Raw genomic sequence first — 23809 nt, 5'->3', positions numbered from 1 at the left:
TTATTTTTTAATAGTAATTTTCTTACATCTATATCCATACTTCGTGCTGAAAATGTTGGGATCAGTTGAACCCAATAGCATACTACTGGGATATTGCTTTGTATTTTCGTTGTAGCTTCATATATCGACTTGTACTTTTAGATATCCCTTGTGTACATATTACAGTGGAATTTCCTACTTCCTTCTATTACAGTGCCAAGAAAACTCTATAAGAATAATAATTCTAATCTAACTGTAGTAGAACATTAAGAAGAAGCTTCACAATAATTTCCTACCACATTAAATATTACAGTATGTATCAGTTGACTAGGTCCTATACCAATAATTCTTTGTAGTAGAACATTAAGAAGAAGCTTCACAAAAAACTCCTACACTATTTAATTACTTTCTATTAAATAATAGAAAGAGAGGGACGTTTGTGTTTGAATAATTCAATTCAACTGGGAAAGGTAAACTCTTTCTTTGTAGCTTCATCCACGAATTTCCTATTTCCTTCTATTAAAGTTCAAAGAAAACCCAGTACCAATAATTCCTACTATAGCATTAACTCTTATTTCTTCTAACCTATATATAACTTTGTTGAAAATATCATCTATTGTTCTCTTACCATAACCATAATTTTTTCACATACAGTTTTCTTACTCTTTTCAGAGAATTAACGACTCCATGGCATCTTCTTCTTCTGCTAGATGGAGCTATGATGTTTTCCTAAGTTTTAGAGGTGAAGATACTCGGAAAACATTTACAAGTCACTTATACGAAGTCTTGAATGATAGGGGAATAAAAACCTTTCAAGATGATAAAAGGCTAGAGTACGGTGCGACCATCTCAGAAGAACTCTGTAAAGCTATAGAAGAGTCTCAATTTTCCATCGTCATTTTCTCAAAGAATTATACAACATCGAGGTGGTGTATGAATGAACTAGTGAAGATCATGGAATGCAAGACTCAATTTGGACAAATTGTTATACCGATATTCTATGATGTGGATCCATCACATGTTCGGAACCAAAAGGAGAGCTTTGCAAAAGCCTTTGAAGAACATGTAACAAAGTATAAGGATGATGTTGAGGGAATACAAAGATGGAGGATTGCTTTAACTGCAGCGGCCAATCTCAAAGGCTCATGTGATAATCGTGACAAGTGAGTTAAAATCACATAAGCTGAATTCTTTGCATTCAAATGAGTTAAACATAATCTTAAATAAATTTTTCAAATTTTCGGAATAAGTAATGATAAGTGATTATATATGTTTCTATCAATTTAGTTACAAACTCAATAACATTGTTACGTAGATAAAATTTTAATTAGTATTCAAAGAGTTTGATTTATGTGCACACTCCTTGTATATATCACAATCTTCTTACTTTTGTAGGACTGATGCAGAATGTATTCGGCATATTGTTGGCCAAATCTCATCCAAATTATGCAAGATTTCTTTATCTTATTTGCAAAACATTGTTGGAATAGATACTCATTTAGAGAAAATAGAATCCTTACTAGAGATAGGAATCAATGATGTTCGGATTATGGGGATGTGGGGAATGGGGGGAGTCGGTAAAACGACAATAGCAAGAGCTATGTTTGATACTCTTTTAGGAAGAAGGGATAGTTCCTATCAATTTGATGGTGCTTGTTTCCTTAAAGATATTAAAGAAAACAAACATAGAATGCATTCTCTGCAAAATATCCTTCTCTCTAATCTTTTAAGGGAAAAAGCTAATTACAAAAATGAGGAGGACGGAAAGCACCAAATGGCTAGTAGACTGCGTTCTAAGAAGGTCCTAATTGTGCTTGATGACATAGATGATAAAGATCATTATTTGGAGTATTTAGCAGGTGATCTTGATTGGTTTGGTAATGGCAGTAGAATTATTGTAACAACTAGAGACAAGCATTTGATAGGGAAGAATGATGTAATATATGAAGTGACTGCACTACCTGATCATGAATCCATTCAATTGTTCTATCAGCATGCTTTCAAAAAAGAAGATCCAGATGAGTGTTTTAAGGAGCTCTCATTGGAGGTAGTAAATTATACTAAAGGCCTTCCTTTAGCCCTCGGAGTGTTAGGTTCTTCCTTATATAATAGGGATATAACTGTGTGGAAAAGTGCTATAGAGCAAATGAAAAATAATCCTAATTCAAAAATTGTTGAAAAGCTCAAAATCAGTTATGATGGATTAGAGTCCACGCAACAAGAGATTTTTCTGGATATAGCATGCTTCTTCCGAGGGAAAAAAAAAGATGATATCATGCAAGTTCTCAAGAGTTGTCATTTTGGAGCCGAATATGGATTGGATGTCCTAATCGAAAAATCTCTTGTGTTCATCACAGAAGACGGTGAAATTGAAATGCATGATTTAATACAAGAAATGGGTAGATATATAGTGAACTTGCAAAAGGATCTGGGAAAATGCAGCAGACTATGGCTCGCCAAGGATTTTGAAGAAGTGATGATCAACAATACGGTTAGAAAGCTAAACTATGCAATAATGTTGAATTTCTAATTTTCATATTTCAAAGACATATAGGCAGTCAATTCCAACTATTTGTTCATCTTGCTTCATCTTCTTGCATGCACGTCATTTTAGTTGCTTACTTTAGTTAGTAGGAGAAGCAAAAGTAATATTAATTGCCTAATTAGTTAAAAAAATATTAATTGCCAAATTTGTTTAGTAGCCTCTTTAATTTACGTTATTCATTTTTCTTATATTTTTTAGCGATGGATTAGTCTAGTAGCAACTTAATCTGTTTGATCCAATGTCATTCTTTGGATTAACTTGAAAATTTTATGACATTTTATTACATAATAACTCAATCATTGATTAACTTTACCATTATTTTTTTTTGAATAAAAAATTACAATTTATTGGTACTGTTTCAATTACAATTACTTTCCTACATGAAAAGCTTATAGACTTGACTCTAATGAACTTCTAAGAAAAATATAATAATAGAAAATAAAACTATATAATTAATTGCAAAAGACATCTGAAAAATAGTCATATTAGCAAGCAGATTTATACGACATTGATTATACTTTGTAGACTAATGATCTTCTTACCAGGGGACCATGGCAATGGAAGCAATATTTCTTCCTTATTTCGATTTTGATACATTACGCTTTAGCAAAAAGGCCATGGAAAATATGAAAAGGCTTAGGATATTTAACATAGGGAGGTCGTTGGCCCATGATGGTTTCATTGAGTATTTGTCCAATAGCTTGCGTTGGTTTGTGTGGTATTACTATCCTTTTGAGTCATTGCCATCTACATTTGAACCCAAAATGCTTGTTCATCTTCAACTCGTATGCAGTTCGCTACATCATTTATGGACGGAAACAAAGGTACGATAACTGAATTCTATTTTATTTTATTCTTCTCTCTAACTATTTTTTCTTTTAATTTAGTGATAATAAACAAATATTATTGCTTTTGTCATGTATTATTTGAGGTACTTCCCTTTTTTAGCTAGAATTAGTATGTGTTGCACGTGTATCCTAAATTTTGGTAAGAATATGTTAAAACACAACAAAAGATTATAATTGTATTATATTTTTAGAGTTTTGTACATTTTATGATTTTTTCTAGAAGCAAACCTGCAAAAAAAATTTAAAAAAAAAAAAAAATTTGGGGTGGGGGGTGGGAGAGGGGAGGGGACTTTCTAAAAACCGATACAACTATACAAGAAAGAACAGGACCTAACGAATTCACTAATTGCCTTTACCATGTGTGTTGTGTCATCAACCAGAATCACCATAAATCCTGGGGAACCTTTAAAAAGGAAGAAGCTCCACGCATTAGAATTTTTAATTAAATAAATCAACAACAAACATTAATACTTAGAAAGCAATACGCAAAATATACTTTAAGCATGTCATCTATTGGATTAAAACACAATTTTGCGCAGCCGATCATAGAAAGAAAACACTAAGGGAAACTCAGGCACATTTTAACATATAAGTAGTGAATAAGATGCTAAACATGAAATTTATTAAATAATGGTCTATAAGCGCATAAGAGCTTTGTAAATAAAGCTTCAAGTGTAGAGTCAAGTAGAAAATAACTTAATTTTCTATTCATCATAGCAGCAAAATGGTTAATAACAGTGGAGAGTATTGCTTAATAAAAATTAGCAAAAAATAGAGTAAGAATTTCATATAACATAGGAGATAAAAAATTACCTGGTAAATCTGCAGATTTCCTCTACTATTTCTTCTAGTGGTGATGCTTATGCATGTTACTGATTTATAATCCATTTATATAAGCTCATCAAGCAATCAATGACGATTCTTATATGGATCTCTTCTATATCCATTTTTCTCTTAGGATCAATTTAATGGGCACTCACATTACGCGTATATATCCAGAATGAGTAAAAATTTTACAAATCATATAAATAATAATAAAAATGTGTCCGATTAGCATAAATTTGCATGATTTCATGTTAAGTTTTATTTAGTGCACGATTTACAACGTCGAATCTTTGAATAATCGATTTTCAAAGAAATTTTTAAGGAAATCAATAATTAATCCAAGTTTCATCAAATCAGCTTTTAAAGCAGTAATTTTTAGTGCATTGAGTTGGCATGCATATTCGTCATATTTTTACGGTATGCTAATGAAGTGTACTAAAAATATAGAAATTCGAAATTAAAGTGTGAGATAAAATCCACGATTCTAATTTAAGAGCTAATCCACGGGAGACATTCATATTTTTAAAAGATGTTATAAGAAATAAAATCAAACAAAATAAAACTAAACAATATTATTACATGCATGTAGTTAATCCATTAACCCAAAAATGCGAGGAAAAATATTCTGACAATGCCTTGAGAGTCCAGTTACCTTGAACATCGCGCATTCAACCTCCAAAGTCCAAACAAGATCATATACACTGTTTAGATGACTTCCAGTTCTAATAAAGCACAATCACTCTTTTTTCTAAACATATGTAAATATATATATATATATATATATTGTTTAGATGACTTCCAGTTCTAATAAAGCACAATCACTCTTTTTTCTAAACATATGTAAGTAATATCACTAATTAATTTGGCAATCAAAATTATCTATAAAACCAAGAAAATAAATCAAGAAGTGATAAAGAAAATGGATTATCCTCATCCTGCTGTGAACATATATTCATTATGGAAGTCATTAACTGAAAGTAGCTTGAATTATGTCTACTTATTTATCCAGCCATTTATTGCGGTATAAATTAATTTTTTGTTGGAAGGTACATTTACCTTTTAGTACAAGGATATTGTAGGAGTAAGACTAAAAGGAAGGGCAAAATGGTGGGAGGTAATTTTAATAATTAGAGGGTAATTTGGCCATTCAGCTTTTGAAGGGCATTTTAGTAAACTAACTTCACTTAAAAGTGTTCATGCTTATAATATAGTATGATGATTATGGTGCATGTCTTTAAATGAATAGAAGTTACTCCCTTCGATTCATAATAAGTGACTTTTTTGCCTTTTTATTTTTGTCCAAAATAAGTGACATTTTACATCATCAAGAAAAAATTAATTTTATTTTTCCAAACTTTGCCCTTGTTTACAAATCCGAATATTTCAAGTTAACAATATGCTAATTTTAATTAAGGATAATTTAGTCAAAATACTTTTTTTTAGGAGTTAGTATTTCTTAAGGAGTGTGCCAATGGCCAAAATGTCATTTATTATGGACCGGAGGGAGTATTAATTAATAAGCTCAAATTAATGTATTTCCATCTCAAAAGAAATTTTTGTATTTTATATTATTTGTGGTTGTTCTCAATATTACTGTAAGATCTTTCTGTCCTTTTTTTTCAAATCTTCCCATCATCATTTTAACTAAGAAGCTCAATTTAAGAACTCATTCAATTATTTCTCATAGTAAGATTAGATTCATATGAATCTCATCCTAGGGCTGTACATAGTGGGACGGAAGGAATACTTATTAGGAAAACAAAAGGAATTTATTGTGTACAACTATATTTTCGAATGACATATACGCTTTCATACATTGCTGGATTTAACATTTGAATTTCTCCATTTTATATTACACTTCTTGAGAAAAACACTTTTCTCTTTGCTACAGTTTTTTTCAATCATGTTAAATTATAGTTAGCAATATTTCTATTTATAATTTACTAGTATTCAGTTTCTTAACAAGTAATTTTTCATATATACAAAATAAATTTCTAATGTTGCACAAAATAACGTGTTTGCCCTCATAATTCAAATGCTATCATTCATTTTTTGTCGAGAGAGTAAGTAATTAAGAATTCAAGTAAAACACAGGTCATTTGATGCCCACAAATACAAATGAAAAAATAAAACAGTTTCTAAATTTATAGATAGCCCCACTAACCAAATATTTTATTATTGGAATCATGCGGCAAAATTGGTTCTCATTCTGTCTGTGTTATGAACAGCATTTGCTGTCTCTACGGAGGATAAATCTCAGCTCCTCTAAAAGCCTGATGCGAACACCGGATTTCACGGGGATACCAAATTTGGAGTATTTGAATCTGCATGGATGTACTAGTCTTGAAGAGGTTCACCATTCTCTGGGGCGTTGTAGAAAACTCATTCAGTTAGATTTGTATTATTGTAAAAGCCTTAAGAGGTTTCCATGTGTTAACGTGGAATCTCTTGAATATCTGTGTTTAGAAAATTGCTCAAGTTTAGAGAAATTTCCAGAAAGTCACGGGAGAATGAAGCCGGAGATACAGATTGACATGGAAGGCTGTAGGATAAGCGAACTACCATCATCTATTACTCAGTACCAAACTCATATTACCAAGCTAAATTTGAGCGGTATGGAAAAACTTGTAGCTCTTCCAAGCAGCATCTCTAGGTTGAAAAGTTTGGTTAGTCTGAGTGTGTCGGATTGCTCAAAACTGGAAAGCTTGCCAGAAGAGATAGGGGATTTGGACAACTTGGAGGAGCTTGATGCCAGAGATACTCTAATTTCACGACCTCCGTCTACCATCGTACGCTTGAACAAACTTAAAATCTTGGATTTTAGAAAGTTAAACTCCATCTCTGAGCACGCCATCTCTGAGCCCTCCATCATGCTCAGAAATGGAGTGCACTTTGAGTTCCCTCCGGTGGCTGAAGGATTACGCTCATTGGAAATTCTGGATCTCGGGTACTGCAATCTAATAGATGGAGGACTTCCGGAAGATATTGGATCCTTATCCTCTTTGAAAGAATTGAATCTCCATGGAAATAATTTTGAGCATTTGCCTCGAAGCATAGCCCAACTTGGTGCTCTTCGATCCTTAGACTTATCATATTGCCAGAGGCTTACACAGCTGCCAGAACTTCCACCAGACTTAGATACAATATATGTAGATTGGAGCAATGATTTCATCTGTAATTTGTTGTTTCAGAATATCTCGTCATTGCAGCATGACATCTCTGCTTCAGATTCCTTGTCACTAAGAGTATTTACCAGTATGCATTATATCTGTGTGCTTATTGAGGTGAAGATCCCAAGTTGGTTCCACCATCAGGGAACGGATAGTAGTGTATCAGTCAATTTGCCTGAAAATTGGTATATACCTCATAAATTCTTGGGATTTGCTCTATGTTACTCTTGCAGATTAGTTGACGCCACAGCTCAATTGATTCTATGTGATGACGGGATGTCGTGGAAGACCCGTAAACTTGCCTTATCCAACCATTCAGAATTAGGTTGTTTCTGTGGAGACTATGATATACATTTATTCTTTGTACCTTTTGCTGGCTTATGGGATACATCTAAGGCAAATGGAAAAACACCAAATGACTATGGGATTATTAGGCTATCTTTTTCTGGAAAAGTGAAGAAGTATGGACTTCGTTTGTTGTATAAAGAAGAACCTGAGGTTGAGGCCTTGTTACAAATGAGGGAAAATAACAATGAACCAACAGAACATTCCATTGGGATAAGGAGGAGCAGATCTGACAATAGTGAACACCATGACTCCGTGACCGATGGAGCCAGTTGCTGTCGCATACTGTAATAACATTAGAAACAAAGGTCACATTCTAATGAAAGTAAGTTGCAAGTTTGGAAGCAACAAAGTCATCTTCCAAGACCAATATATTTTCCTTTTTCGTTTTCTTTCCCCTATTTACTTGCAGGAGCTCATCAATTGGTGATGTACATATCAACAATGAGTTTAAGTCAATTGATTCTCCATCTTGTCTGTGCTTGTTTTGCGCCACGATTAACCATGGTGAGTTAAAGGATGCCTACAAGTATAATTTTTTATGCTCAAATCAGATCCTGGAATTGTGTGATCTTAATCCAATTATTTCCTTAAAGTACTCGATAATCAAGAATTTGAGCTTGAAAATTTGTAAACGCTAAAGTGTAAAGATTGAGGGAAATGGAGATGAAAGTTAATCTTCCATGTTAAAAATGAAAGTTCTTGAAAATATAACAACTTATATTGATACCTTGGAAAGTAATTTATAAACTTGATTGAAGTTTCTTATGCTCAGTTAAGACAGAATTGCTTTACCCGCCTGAGCATCTGTTATCTTAACAGTTCTCTAAAATCCCATTTTCAAGTCTTGAATGTTAGCTTTCTATGCTAGATTCAAATTTGTATTTTAGACTTGTTCATTTATGATGGTTCTTTTTACAATTTAATTGGCTCTCAATGAAATAAACGATTTTGTATCTTTAATTAGTTACTCATCCTTTTCAGTTGATATCAGCAAAGGCACTCTTAAAGCTAGCTTAAGCCCTGAAGTGAGACACAAAACATGTTGAGCGCTTCGCCTCGCTTAGAAGGCGCTTCAGTGTCGTCATCAAGGCTCTAAGGTATACTTTTCCTTGCCAATGAGCGTAACCATGAAGAGACTACCCCAAATAATTGATATTTCACTTATCGTAATTCGTTTTTCAATTTCTTTGTCCATATATTTGTTATTCATACTTATAATTATTAATCTTGGATTGCACATACATATTTGTGTTTTTTCTCTATTTGTGCATTTCTTCATTATAAAGCTCATGTTTTATTTGCGCTTAAGCCCCAACGGACCTTAGAGCTTTGTTGATATATCATGTTTCATTTGAGAAGATGAATATTTTAATTCTTATTTCCTTTGTTCACACTTGTTAATCAGAGTCTTTAACAAGGACATGTACCTAAACTTCTTTGGCTCTCTGATTGTTATATTTGGGGAGATCTTTGCGTTACTCTGATTGTTATATTAGGGGAAAATCTCTATTTTAACTTTTACATAAAAATATCTGTGTTGTTATGGTAGGGAGGTCGGGAAAAAGATAAAACAATTGACGCAGCACAGCTTGAGACTGTGGAGAAAGCTGAGTACGAGATGAAGTTGAGGTTCGTTCTCCCTCATGATTTCTCTGTTCTTTTATGGTTTTTTAAGGAAAAAGTGAAAATAAGCAATAAAAGGCTCTGTGTTAACTTGCCTATTACACCAGATGAATAACATAGTACAAATTTTGGGGTAGATTATTATACCAAATGTTACTTAGAAGCCCGTTCCTCTCAAGACTGTTTGCACTAATTCATCTAATATGATCGTTTCAAATTAGGAATATGCAATCTTTTTTTATCTTAACGTCTGTTGTTACTTGATAAAATTGATCTTGATAAATTAATAACATCTATATTACCTATAAGTGGTTTTAACAAGTTCACTCTTTTGCTTTTGGATTAGTTTTTACAGTTCAAATGGGAACAAGGTATTTAAGTCAAAGAGGCTTTATTTCTGAACTTGGATGAATAAGATTTGCTAATCTGGAAAGATGCGATCAAGGATATGGAGTTTCTTCTCCTATCAGATTTAAGTCAAGTAGCTTACGAACGATTTTAAATCTTTTTAGTCTTCCAATGTACCAGAAAAAAAGGTTTTTCATACAATATGTGTTTGTTTGCGTGATAATATCTCCTTTTTCACCCCCTGTGAAATAAAATAAAATTTCAGATGAAATAGAAACGTCACATTTCAAATCTTCAAAGGGTAATTTATATAATTTCTTTATTTGAAGAGCAAGGTGAACTTATATTTCTTTACAAGCAATTATGTTTTTCTCTGTTTTAACTATTAAATTCACAATTCCCGTAATACTATTACTTTTTTTATTGCACCCATAACAATATTCATTCATAGGTATCATTAATGCCATGTTTTTTATAACATTTCCTACCAACACATGGTGGAATTTACTCAAAATCCGTATAAATGTTCTATTGTTCTTGATTACACTACATAAACCCAACTTCCATTTCACAATTCGATTCAGGTCGTATTTTTGCCTAAGAAATAAAAATAAATCAATTGGAACCCATATAAAAGAAATCCAAATTAGAAAAATTTGAATATTAGGCCGCATGGAATTCATGTCTACGACTAAACTAATCTATACTATATTAAAAGTAAGAAATCCCTAATTAGCGAAATGTCGTTGTCACGACCCGATTCCTAACCAAGTCGTAACTGGCACTCGATGCCTTAACTTGATCGGGCGAACCATCTTGGCTTCTCTATTATGTTCTATTTCTGTTATGCAATGCATCTCAACACAATTTGATATGATTTAAAGTAAATACTTTTATGAATCTTCAAATGAATTAATATTCTGAAAAGAAATTCATTCTGTTAACTTTAATACATTAAAAAATAAATGTAAAGTGGACACCCATGACTCTATTCTGACTTTGTCTATGAAACCTCTAAGAAATACTGATGTCACGACCCAAAATCTCACATGTCGTGATGGCACATATCTCAATACTAAGCAAGCCGACAATCTCAATAAACCACCATATGGAGAATGTTCAAATAATAACATGATTCATTAATTTTACAACTGCACAGGATTTATTCAAGACATAATTTATATGGTGCACGTCCATATGCTTGTCACCTATCATATGTGTCACCTCCAAATAATTTATATCATACCAAATTCGGGGATTCATACCCTCAGAACCAAGTTTAGAAGTGTTATTTACCTCAAATCGTGTAATTCTTTATTCCGTTATGCCTTTGCCTCATGAATTGGCCTCCAAACGCCTCGAATCTAGTCACAATTAATTCGATTTAGTCAATAAAATTTATTGGAATTAATTTCATAAGAAAATACTAATTTTCCAATAAAATTTAAAATTTAGCTCAAAAATCGCACGTGTGGCCTACGTCTCGAAACCCGACAAAAGTTACAAAATCCGAAAGCCCATTCAACCACGAGTCTAACCATATAAATTTTACCAAAATCCAACCTCAACTCGACCTCCAAACTCTCAAATCTTATTTTCAAATCCCCGATTTACACCTCAAAAACACGTAATTTAGTCAGATTATTCGATTATAATTCAATATTAAGAAGTAGAAATGATCACAAGTGACTTACCTCAAGTTTCCCTTGAATTCTCTCTGAAAATCACCCCAAAACCCGTGCTTGAAGGTCCAAAAATGGTAAAACTCAGAACTCCTCCAATTTTATTCTGTCCAAGGCATGTCGCACCTCTGACCAGATTAGCCGCATCTGCGGTCTCGCAGGTGCGACAAAATGTCCGCTTCTGCGATTGCTCACAATGCTCCCTTCACTTCTGCGTGTTTCCTTCCGCACATGCGGCCTCGCAGGTGAGGTAAAATGCTCGCACCTGCGCACTCTGCTTCACCAGCCCTTGCCACTTCTGCGCTTGCCAAGCTCGCTTCTGTAGGCTCGCACCTGCGAGCCAAACTCCACAGGTGCGATTGCATCAGTAGGCGGCAAATGTCCAGCTTTGTTCTAAGTCCAAATTTGATCTGTTTAACCATCTGAAACTCACCCGAATCCCTCGGGACCTTAACCAAATATACCTATAAGTCCTATAACATAACACGGACCTACTCGAGGCCTCAAATCACATCAAACAACATCAAAACGACGAATCGCACCTCAAATCAAAATCTATAAATTTTAAACTTTCAAATTCTATATCTTGTGCCGAAACATATCAAATCAATCTGGAATGACTTCAAATTTTGCACACAAGTCATAAATGACATAAAGGAGCTATGAAAAGTTTTAGAACTGGATTCCGACCCCGATATCAAAAAGTCAACTCTCCGGTCAAACTTCCCGAAAATTTAATTTTCGCCATTTCAAATCAAATTCCACTACGGACTTTCAAATAATTTTTCGGACACGCTCCTAAGTCCAAAATCACCATACAGAGCTATTGGAATCATCAAAACTCTATTCCGGGGTCGTTTACATATAAGTCGATATCTGGCCACTGTTTTAACTTAAACTTTAAACCTTGGGACTAAGTGTTCCAATTCATTCCAAAACCTCACCAGACCCGAACCAATTAACTCGGTAAGTCATAAAACAATTGTAAAAGTATAAATTGAGAAGTAAATGAGAAAACGGGGTTGTAATACTTAAAATGACCGGTCGGGTCGTTACATTCTCCCCCACTTAAACATACATTCGTCCTCGAACGTGCCAAGAGTTATTTCCAAGCCATCACATCACTATTCCATCTCCCACGCACATACCCGAGGGTGATCCCACGCCACCCTATTCTGTGTAAATTGTATATGCCTGACAACACAACATAATTGAAAATCATTACTTCAACCTTAGCCCATAAACCTTGGAATTCAATTTCCAACATTCAGAATTTCTTTTCAAGACCTGAATCTCACATCTACACATTGTATGAGTATGAACAAGCTATATCAAGTCATAACCATAACCCCAAATATAATCACTTAACATACTACACAACTCGCATGCTCGCAGCACTGACCAATATTCATTCATAGGTATCATTAATGCCATGTTTTTTATAACATTTCCTACCAACACATGGTGGAATTTACTCAAAATCCGTATAAATGTTCTATTGTTCTTTATTACAACTACATAAACCCAACTTCCATTTCACAATTCGATTCAGGTTGTATGTTTGCCTAAGAAATAAAAATAAATCAATTGGAACCCATATAAAAGAAATCCAAATTAGAAAAATTTGAATATTAGGCCGCATGGAATTCATGTCTACGACTAAACTAATCTATACTATATAAAAAGTACGAAACCCCTTAGCGAAATATTGTTGTCATGACCTGATTCCTAACCAAGTCGTAACTGGCACTTGGTGCCGTAACTTGACTGGGCGAACCATCTTGGCTTCTTTATTCTGTTCTATTTTTGTTATGCAATGCATCTCAACACAATTTGATATGATTTAAAGTAAATACTTTTATAAATCTTCAAATGAAATAATATTCTGAAAAGAAATTCATTCTGTTAACTTTAATACATTGAAAAACAAATGTAAAGTGGACACCCATGACTCTGTTCTGACTTTATCTATGAAGCCTCTAAGTAATACTGATGTCACGACCCAAAATCTCACTTGTCGTGATGGCGCCTATCTCAATACTAGGAAAGCCGACAATCTCAATAAACTACCATATCATTTAAGTTTGAAAATATAATATTTAAATTCAGTTGAAGGAATCTCACAAATACATATATAAACACTCCCAAAACCCGGTGTCACTGAGTACATGAGCATCTAATATGAATATAATGTCTGACTGATAAAAACCATTGTCTGAAAGTATAGAATAGTACAATAACTGAAGGAAAGAGAGTCAAGGTCAGCAGACTCCACGCAGCTACCTTAATAGTCTCCAACTTATAGCACTCTGATATCTAACAGTCGTCGTGTCCGAAAGCACTTGGATCTGCACACGAGGTGCAGAGTGTAGTATGAGTACCACCAACTCAATAAGTAACAGGACTAACCTCTGGGCTGAAAGTAGTGGTGATCTCTGCAAGTACAGTCTAGTACATAAATAATGGTGCAAAAGTGTAGGCATGCTTTCAAGGTCAACGGTTAAACTCAGTACAAGCAAAATAAATCAATACTACATGATATGAGGAATATGATATCTCAGTGGATAGACCTCATGTAATACTAGTCACAAATTATTCGGTCACTCGGTAATGTTTATGGGCAATTTGGCCTAGGGATATTCCATCCCGTATACATATACACATCGACTGACAGTCAGTCACTCAATACCGTATAAGGCCAATCCAGCCTCAGGGATTTTATCCACAAATGTAAATGATACGGACAAGATCCATGTCCAGGTAAATCCATCACAATATAAATAAGGCAAGTCCATGCCCTGGAAAAATCCATCTCGAATATATATAATCATCTACGCTCACTTGGGGTATGTACAGACTCCGGAGGAGCTCCTTCAGCCCAAGCGTGATATAAAGACAATATGGCCTACTGCAGGCGGGCAGTCTCGATCTATATAATAATAAAGCATATAAGGCCTGCTGCAGGTGGGCAACCCCGATCCATAAAATAGTAAAGCCTATAAGGCCTGCTGCAGGCGGGCATCCCCGATTCATATAATAGTAAAGCCTATAAGACCTTTTGCAGGCGGGCATCCCCGATCTATATAATAATAATGTATAAAGCCATTATAGCATGATGTAGGCGGGCAGCCGCATTTTATGTAGTAATCATATATGTAAAGCCAATATGGTTTGCTGTGTCGCGCAGCTCGATCCCATAAATATCCTCACAATGGACAAATATTACTCAGTGTAAAATGTATATTTTGTAACAATTAATTCATCAGCAACACGACCCCATGGGTCCCAAAATATTGGCACGTAGCCTAAACATGATCTTTAATAGGAGCCTCAGCTCAATTTCTCTAACACGTGGAGAATGTTCAGATAATAACATGATTCATTAATTTTACAACTGCAAAAGATTTATCCAAGACACAATTTATATGGTGCACGTCCACATGCTCGTCACCTATCATATGTGTCACCTCCAAAAATTTTATATCATACCAAATTCGGGGATTCATACCCTCAGAACCAAGTTAAGAAGTATTTTTTTTACCTCAAATCGTATAATTCTTTATTCCGCTATTCCTTTGCCTCGTGAATTGGCCTCCAAAGGTCTCGAATCTAGCCACAATTAATTCGATTCAGTCAATAAAATTTATTGGAATTAATTCCATAAGAAAATACTAATTTTCTAACAAAATCCAAAATTTAACTCAAAAATCACCCCTGAGGCCCACGTCTCGGAATCCGACAAAAGTTACAAAATCCGAAAGCCCATTTAACCACGAGTCTAACCATACAAATTTTACCAAAATCTTACCTTAACTCGACCTCCAAAACCTCAAATCTTATTTTCAAATTCCTAGGTTCAAATCCCCGATTTACATCTCAAAAACACATAATCTAATCGGATTATTCGATGATAATTCAATATTATGAAGTAGAAATGATCACAAGTGACTTACCTCAAGATTCCCTTGAATTCTCTCTGAAAATTGCCCCAAAACCCATGCTTGAAGGTCCAAAAATGGCAAAACTCGGAACTCCTCCAATTTTATTCTGTCCAGGGCATGTCGCACCTGCGACCAGATTAGCTGCATCTGCGGTCTCACAGGTGCGACGAAATGTTTGCTTCTGCGATCGCCCACAATGCTCACTCCGCTTCTGCGCGTTTCTTTTCGCACTTGCGACCTCGCATGTGCGGTAAAATGCTCGCACCTGCGCACTCTGCCTCACCATCCCTTGCCGCTTCTGCGCTTGCCAAGCTCACTTCTGCGGGCTCGCACTTGCGAGCCAACTCCGCAAGTGTGATTGCATCAGTAGGCAACAAATTTTCAGCTTTGTTCTAAGTCCAAATTTGATCCGTTTAATCATTTGAAACTCACCCGAGGCCCCCGGGACCTCAATCAAATATACCGACAAGTCCTGTAACATAGCACAGACCTACTAGAGGCCTCAAATCACACCAAACAATATCAAAACGACGAATCGCACCTCAAATCAAAATCTATAAACTTTGAACTTTCAAATTCTATTTCTTGTGCCGAAACATATTAAATCAATCCGGAATGACTTAAAATTTTGCACACAAGTCACAAATGACATAACAGAGCTATGAAAAGTTTTAGAAGTGGATTCCGACCCCGATATCAAAAAGTCAACTCCCCGATCAAACTTTCCAAAAATTCAATTTTCGCCATTTCAAGCCAAATTCCACTAAGGACTTCCAAATAATTTTCCGGACATGCACATAAGTCCAAAATCACCATACAGAGCTATTGAAATCATCAAAACTCTATTCCTCATTTGGCTCTCTTAATCCCTTGATACACTCTAATCTACTATAACTTCCATGGTGCCTTTATATTACTTTTCGTATTTAATCTGCATGACACGAGCACCTTTAATATTTGTGTACATACTTCGACCTGTAATATGCTTCGATGACTGTTTGCTAGCCAACGATAAATGGCTTTGGCCTTGATCCTGAAAAGAAGATGTTAATTCGCTTTCTGGTATGAGTCTATATATGGTTCTGACACCACAAACATTGCAATTATATGTACTTACTATCTATTTGTTTCTCAGATGGATGAGGTCTTTTCTTGTTGGGCCAATCTCATACTGCCTTTTACTTATCATGATTCACCTTTGAAAGGATTGGACTTGTTCTTTACCCTTCTTTGTGCTTCGTAGGATTCTTCCCTATTTGTAGATGTTTCACTTCAGTAACCTAGTAATCAATCACTATTCTCGTAAGGAGATATATTATTTCATGCATCCATCTTCTTGGAGCAAAGTATCCTCCATTTACTTTGATACTTACCTTGCATATAGGTTTGTTGAGTACTAACCATTGGTCTAGATTTATCCTTGTATCATCAACATCTCTTTAAATGTGCTTTCCACGCTCATTTAATCCTTTCATAATATTCAAGACTTCCTCGATTCAATACTTTGTAAATGAACCCTTCCTGATTCACTACTCGCATATCTTAATACCACTAGTTAGTCATGATCTCATATAGTGGCCCTTTTTTCTTTTTGTTATCCTTCTCTTTAGGACATATCTTCTTTTTCATGGTCTATCTCGTACAATACCTCACATCTGACAACTTATTTGATCAATTGGCTCACACATCCTTGGCCCTCTTGGTTCTTATTAAATCCGAACTTTACGGCACTTCAAAACTACTAATCTTATGTCTAAACATCATATACCATCCAATTTATTACATTAGGTTGCACACTTCACAAGCAAATCACCGTGAACTATTTCTTGTAATGTTCTATTCTATTTTGAGTCACATTTAGCCGAACTTGAGAAAATGAGTCTCTTCGAGAAACTCATATGCCAACTCTCAAAATCTATGTTGCATTGATACAACTATTTGTGTGCACCATGGAAAATATATGTTTTATGAAATCTTACCCCTTTGATATCTTACATTTATGAAATTTCTTGGGGTATCTCGAAATTAAACTTCTAGCGCGAAGGCTAACATTTCTGATATATTTCCCCTTAGGGCTTGACTTTTTTGTATCTTTCTATGATACTATGGTACCTTAGCCAGACTGAACATCTATCTTATTAAAATATATAAATATCATATATTATCATTATGTATATACCTACATGCTATAACTTAGCTTGTTGACATGCGATTATTCTCAAGCTCAACCTTAAGTCATATTAAGTACTGTTGGCGACGATCGAAACATTATATAGTTGAGATTCGAGTCCCTTTATCCAATATCTCTAAATATTTCATAACTATGCTAGCTTTAAAATGCTTCGGTATCACTTTAAGAACTCTAGGGCCTTTCACTCATGTATCTTATTGGAAGTATACTATTCACTTCATCCCATTATATGTAGCATACATTCTCTCCATAATGCAAGGATGACTTTCTGAGTTTTGTGACTTTTCTTTTCCCTTAAGAGGACGCCTTATAATATATATATTTCCCCTCTCTTCTATATCATCTTGTTCTTTGGTACTCATGACCAGACATCGTATATTTAAAAGCTCGGTGTTGTTATTTGTCACGACCCAAAAACCTAATATGTCGTGATGGAGCCTATCGTGGAACTAGGAAAGCCGACTCATTTCCAAACAAACCGATATTTTCATTTCAAAGATAATTTCAATACTATTTAACATAAAACCTTCATTTAAGGAGTTCAAAACAAAGAAAAACAAAAGTGCGAAAAAGAAAAGCCTGACATCGGGGTGTCACTAGTCATAAGCATCTACTACAATTTATCTAATAATATCAAGGCTAACTCAGCCTGAAAAATAGCTAAATACAACTAGAGGAAGATAAGAGGGAGAAGATCAGGGGTTGCGTTGGCCAAACAGCTACCTTGTCATCTCCAAGAAACTCTGCAACCAGAACACTCAATAACCACTACCGTGTCCAGCTACACCTGAATCTGCACACAAGGTGCAGGGAGTAACGTGAGTACGCCAACTCAGTAAGTAACAACAATAAATAAAGACTGAGCAGTAGTGATGATCAATAAAGCATATAACGTCCATATCATGAAATCTCAGTAAAGTACAACATGCTTTAAAAATCAGTGTTTGAATCAAATCATCTCGTTTAAACCCGGTTCCAGTAAAAATCATTTAAAGATATTTTTCCAACAGTTTTTCAAACAAAGGCTCAATGCAAAGGTGAGCAAAAATGATGAAATCATAAACAGCCCCTCGGGCAAAATATCACTCATATACAGCCCATCGGGAAAACCTCACAGTCACTCTTGCCACTCGGGCATACCTCACAATCACTCTTGCCACTCGAGCATACCTCACAATCACTCATCCCTCCCATTCACTCGGCACTCGCACTCAGTAGGTACCTGCGCTCACTAGGGGTGTGTACAGACTCCGGAGGGGCTCCTTCAGCCCAAGCGCTATAATCTGTACGGACAACTCACGTGCCATAATAATAAAGTATGCTGCAGGCGGGCATCCCCGATCCACACTCATCCTCACAAATCAGGCCCTCGGCCTCACTCGGTCATAAACCTCTCAAGCCACTCGAGCATTTCAGTAAAACAGGGCATTCGGCCCAAAACATTTATATGCATCAAATAGAGTCATAAAACTGAGTTATGCGGTAAACAAGTATAAACATGACTGAGTATAGATTTTCAATCGAAAACAATGAGAGAATGGTAAGAAACAGCCCCTAAGGGTCCAAACAGCATTGGCGCAAGGCCCAAACATGGCATTCAGCCCAATTTACAGAAATTCTTTCTAAAACATATAAGTATCAAATGGTTTCAACAAAGTATGCAACTTTACAGTTGCTACGGGACGGACCAAGTCTCAAATCTCCAACAGTGCACGCCCACACGCCCGTCACCTAGCATGTGCATCACTAAAAATAGTAGAATAATAAAACATTTGGGGTTTCGTACCCTCAGGACTAGATTTACAATCGTTACTTACCTCAAACCGGTCAAATCTCTAACCCGCAATGCTCTTGCCTCTGGACTCGGCCTCCAAATTCTCCAAATCTATTCAATATCAGTACAATACCATCAATATACGCTAATGGAATGAATTTCACAAGAAAAACTACAAAATTAGACCAAAACCCGAAATTGGCTCAAGTACGGCCCCCGGGCCCATGCCTCGAAATCCGACAAAATTTACAAAACTAGAAAGCTCATTCACTCACGAGTATAACCATTTCAAATTCATCAAAATTCGACATCGTTTGATCTTTCAAATCCTTAAATTACTCTCCAAATATTCCAAGCCCTAACTCCTCATTTTTACTAATTACCATGATTAAACAACGGAAAAATTACCATATATACAAGTATTAGGGATCAAGTAACGTACCTCAATGAAACCCCCTTTATTACCTCTTCAAATCTCTCCCAAAAGCTCCAAAAACTGAATAGAAATGGTGAAGAATGCACCAAAATCGTGAAGGGTTCTATTTATGGTTTCTGCCCAGGTTTTTCGTACCTGCTGCCATTTTCCCGCACCCGCGCGACCGCACCTGCGGTCCAAGGAGCCGCACCTTTGCAACTCACTTAATCACCCAGCTTCCACACCTGCGGACTCGCATTTGCGGTCCCTGGTGCGCATCTGCGAAACTAGCCCAAACTTCCCATCTCCGCATATGCGCTCAAGGCCTCGTACCTGTGGGCTCGCAGATGCGGCAAATTCTTCGCACCTGCATTCCAAGCCTTGGCCCAGCGTCTCCCGCACCTTCGCACTCCCCACGCGTACCAGAGGCCTTGCACTTGCGAGGCTTTCTTCCGCAGGTGCAAAAATAGCAGAAGCAGCACCTCCAGCTACAAATTCCAACTTCGACAAATCCTTTAACCACTTGGAATCACTCTGAGGCCCTCGGTACCTCAACCAAAAATACCAACAAGTCATATATCAACATACAAACTTAGTCGAACCTTCGAATCACTCAAAATAATATCCAAACACCAAATTACCCTCGGATTCAAGCCTAAGAACTTTTAAATTTCCGAATTCGGCAACCGATGCCGAAACCAACCAAACCACGTCTGAATGACCTCAAATTTTGCACACACGTCACAAATGACACTACGAACCTACTGCAACTTTCGGAATTCCATTCCGACTCCGATATCAAACTTTCCACTGCCGACTGAAATCGCCAAATTTCTAATTTCGCAAATTCAAGCCTAATTCTACCACGGACCTCCAAATCAAATTCCAGACACACTTATAAGTCCAAAATCCCCTAACGGAGCTAACGGAACCATCAGAATTTAAATCTGATATCGTTTACACATAGGTCAATATCTGGTTGACTTTTCCAACTTAAGTTTCTACTTAAGAGACTAAGTGTCTCAATTCACTCTGAAACCACTCCGGTCCCGAACCAACTAACCCGATATAACATAATATAGCTGAATAATACAAAAAGAAGTAGAAATGGGGGAAACAGGGCTATAACTCTCGAAATGACCGGCCGGGTCGTTACATTATTCTACCGTGGTTCACCTCATGGTGGTGATTTATCTCAACTTTGAAATTATGCGGTCATGTCTCTTTGCACTTCTGAAACTGTAGTAGATCACGCATGCACTTCAACAGTTCAACATATCTATTCATTGTGTTACTCATAGGTTCTCATCAAAATAATAAACTACTTGTTTCTTCTTATCATCTTCATTATATAAAGAACATTCTTTGATAGGAGCCACAAAGTACTCGCTGTAACTACCATAAGTTTCATCCTAAGAGTATGCACAATTCTTATCTGACCCCCGCACATAACTTATTGTCCTCGTTGATTTGAACAAAATTTGATCTCAACTCCGATACAAAATTTGGATATGTATTTCATCTGCCTAATCTCTTCACATTAATAGTAGCATATGCTATGGCTGACCTCTTTGGTATATAAGGTAAATCTGGACATAGCTTAGGGATATAGTCTTTCGTCATGTTACTACTAACCTTACTAGCACCAACTCCTTGTGAGTTTTATGACAACTCTAACCTTATTGAAGACATCATCACCTCATCTCTTCTGTACAAAGTCTTTGGCATATTTATGATAGCTCTAATTTGTTACAGTCTTGAATCAGGTCATCTCATTCTTACCTCATTCTCCCTTTCAGGGTTAATTTTCTTGGTCAGCTCCCGACTTAGCCTTCATTCTCCCTTAAAGGTAATTAACACCGTGAATCACCTCATTTATAGATGGCGATGTCTCGCTAGCTTTTCTTCTTAAATTCTCTAATTGAATCGGTATGTTAATCATTCTATTGGTCGACGAAAATAGGAGTCTGATTCTCACTTTAAGCTTTAATGCACGATCTAGAGTAAGGAAGAATGGAAAACATTTCTTTAATGTCTGAAGACCCTCGTTTATAGAAGTGGGTCCCTCATAACGATAAACGAGACTCTACTGACATGGCTTCATAGACCCCTAGTACTCTCTGAACCTGTTGCTCTGATACCAAGTTTGTCACGACCTGATTCCTAACAAAGTTGTAAACGGCACTCGATGCCTTAACTTGACCGAGCGAACCATCTTGATTTCTCTATAATGCAAAGTGGACACCCATGAATCTGTTCTGACTCTCTCTATGAAGCCTCTAAGAAATACTGAATAATAAGACAAAAATCTAGAATCAACGAACTCGACGAACTAAAATGGAGCTCACAAAATATTCTAGTAATGGGAGGAGAGTATCCTAGCTCGTAGCCTGCTTACCTGCAACATATTTGCCTACATTGACATAGGTCAATGTAGGTTCCCATGAAAAGAACATCAGTATACCACCGCGGTACTCAGTAAGTAAAGTAATTCTCCCACTAAAGCTAGAACAACACTCTGAAAGAAGTATGTATGCATGATAAAGAAAATTCTAAAAGCTTCTAATAAAAAATTAAAATAGACAACTCATATATCTATTATAAAATTCTTCTTGATGTCATTCATGAAAATTATTTTTCTTTTCTTTTCTCTTCTTTTCTAGAAAAAATATATAACTCAAATAGATAAATATATAAACTTTCTCGAAACAATCCTTGTAAACTTTCTAAGACATTTTCTTTTCTTTTCTCGGAAAAATTTAAAACTCAAATAGATAAATATATAAAATTTTTTGAAACAATCCTTGTAAACTTTCTAAAGCATTTTCTTTTCTGGGGAAAAATATAAAACTCAAATAGATAAATATATAAACTTTCTCGAAACAATCCTTGTAAACTTTCTAAAGCACTTTCATTTCTTTTCTTTTCTGGGAAAAATATAAAACTCAAATAGATACATATATAAACTTTCTCGAAACAATCCTTGTAAACTTTCTAAAGCACTTTCTTTTCTTTTCTTTTCCAAGGAGTTCCATTGATTCTGACATTCTTTCTTATTTTGATTTTGATTCTGAAAAGGTTAGAATATGATCAGTATGGTGGACGATCATAGCCCGATCGCCTGGACCCCATTCATGTGGTGCCTCACAGTTCAAGGTTCTAACATGCTCGCGTTCTTGTGCCTTACCAGGTCACTTCTTATCATAGTGCCTGAACCAATGGTACACTAATCTCCTACTCTGGCACGAGTAGTTTCGAGATAACATAAACCACTATAGGCTATGAACCCTTCTCAGAGATCTAAGGAAACTCCTAAAATGTTCTTCTGATTAATTCTTGAATCACAAAATTTAAAACAATGATATATATTCATAGTTCTCATCAAAACAGTTTCATAAAATATGTAAAAGAAATTTTCAATATAGTCTATACATTAAAGAAACATATGCAAGTCATGACTGCATGAGACATAATTTATGGAACAACAAACTATTCTTGAGCTATTAACCATGATAATCATCTAAGATCTTTTCTAAAATTCTAATGGATAATGTGAGTCCACTCGTTCCATTCAGAGCCCACATTAACACCTATACCGTCTCTCAATAACTTATGGTATGATCTTTGTGAGAAGAAAACTTTAGTAAAATCATTGTCTCTACTCACCTTGATTCCTTGCTTTTGAATACCTTCGTTTGCTTCAATCCAATGGGTTCAAGTCACCAAACAAATCTATACATAGTTAATTTAAGAATCGATACTAGAAGTTCCAAGATTTCCAAAATATAGAAAACCTAGATTTGATTCTTATCTCCTTCTAGGGTTCATCGTTAATCTAAGTTCTTGTAGTAGTTTCTAGGAACAAATATCAACCATAAACCTCTCTAACAATTATGGTTGAAAGCGGTTACGAAACTTACCTTGAATAGTAAAATCCTAGGTTAGCTGAGAGACTTTGTTCTTGAGTTCTTGTTGAGAATCTAGCGATTTTGAGATGGAATATTGTTAGAATTAATGTTTGAAAGTAGTATTCTAATGCTAATCGCATTGAAACCTCACCTTAGGTAGTATGATAACCCTTGGATGACTTGAGGATGATAGGGGAGGCTTAATCTTTAAG

General features: G+C 35.5%; 1 protein-coding gene across 3 annotated transcripts; it reads left to right on the top strand.

The window, feature by feature from the left end:
• The first annotated feature begins 460 nt into the window (after positions 1-460).
• On the top strand, positions 461-9985 carry LOC107789752 (TMV resistance protein N). Of its 3 annotated transcripts, none has more exons than XM_075224708.1 (7): positions 461-1142; positions 1375-2470; positions 3070-3348; positions 6426-8020; positions 8125-8219; positions 8697-8812; positions 9265-9985. In XM_075224708.1, the coding sequence occupies exons 1-4, from the start codon at positions 667-669 to the stop codon at positions 8001-8003; spliced, it is 3429 nt and encodes a 1142-aa protein (XP_075080809.1). In that variant the 5' UTR covers positions 461-666; the 3' UTR covers positions 8004-8020; positions 8125-8219; positions 8697-8812; positions 9265-9985. The 3 variants fall into 3 exon arrangements, with proteins under 3 accessions (XP_075080809.1, XP_016467106.2, XP_016467104.2); XM_016611620.2 differs by having other exon boundaries at positions 463-1142; positions 6426-8219; positions 9265-9344; positions 9694-9985; XM_016611618.2 differs by having other exon boundaries at positions 463-1142; positions 6426-8219; positions 9265-9344; positions 9685-9985.
• The last annotated feature ends 13824 nt before the right edge of the window (positions 9986-23809 follow it).

Source organism: Nicotiana tabacum, chromosome 11, assembly GCF_000715075.1.
Source record: "Nicotiana tabacum cultivar K326 chromosome 11, ASM71507v2, whole genome shotgun sequence".
NCBI lineage: Eukaryota > Viridiplantae > Streptophyta > Magnoliopsida > Solanales > Solanaceae > Nicotiana > Nicotiana tabacum.
This window is presented reverse-complemented; position numbering and strand designations above follow the sequence as displayed.

What these genes read in the sequence shown, in the direction of transcription:
- LOC107789752 (XM_075224708.1), top strand. Translation starts at nt 667, where the DNA reads ATGGCATCTTCTTCTTCTGCTAGATGGAGCTATGATGTTTTCCTAAGT. An exon ending in TCATGTGATAATCGTGACAA is followed by an intron (nt 1,143 to 1,374) that starts GTGAGTTAAAAT and finishes TTACTTTTGTAG; the next exon opens with GACTGATGCAGAATGTATTC. An exon ending in AAGTGATGATCAACAATACG is followed by an intron (nt 2,471 to 3,069) that starts GTTAGAAAGCTA and finishes TCTTCTTACCAG; the next exon opens with GGGACCATGGCAATGGAAGC.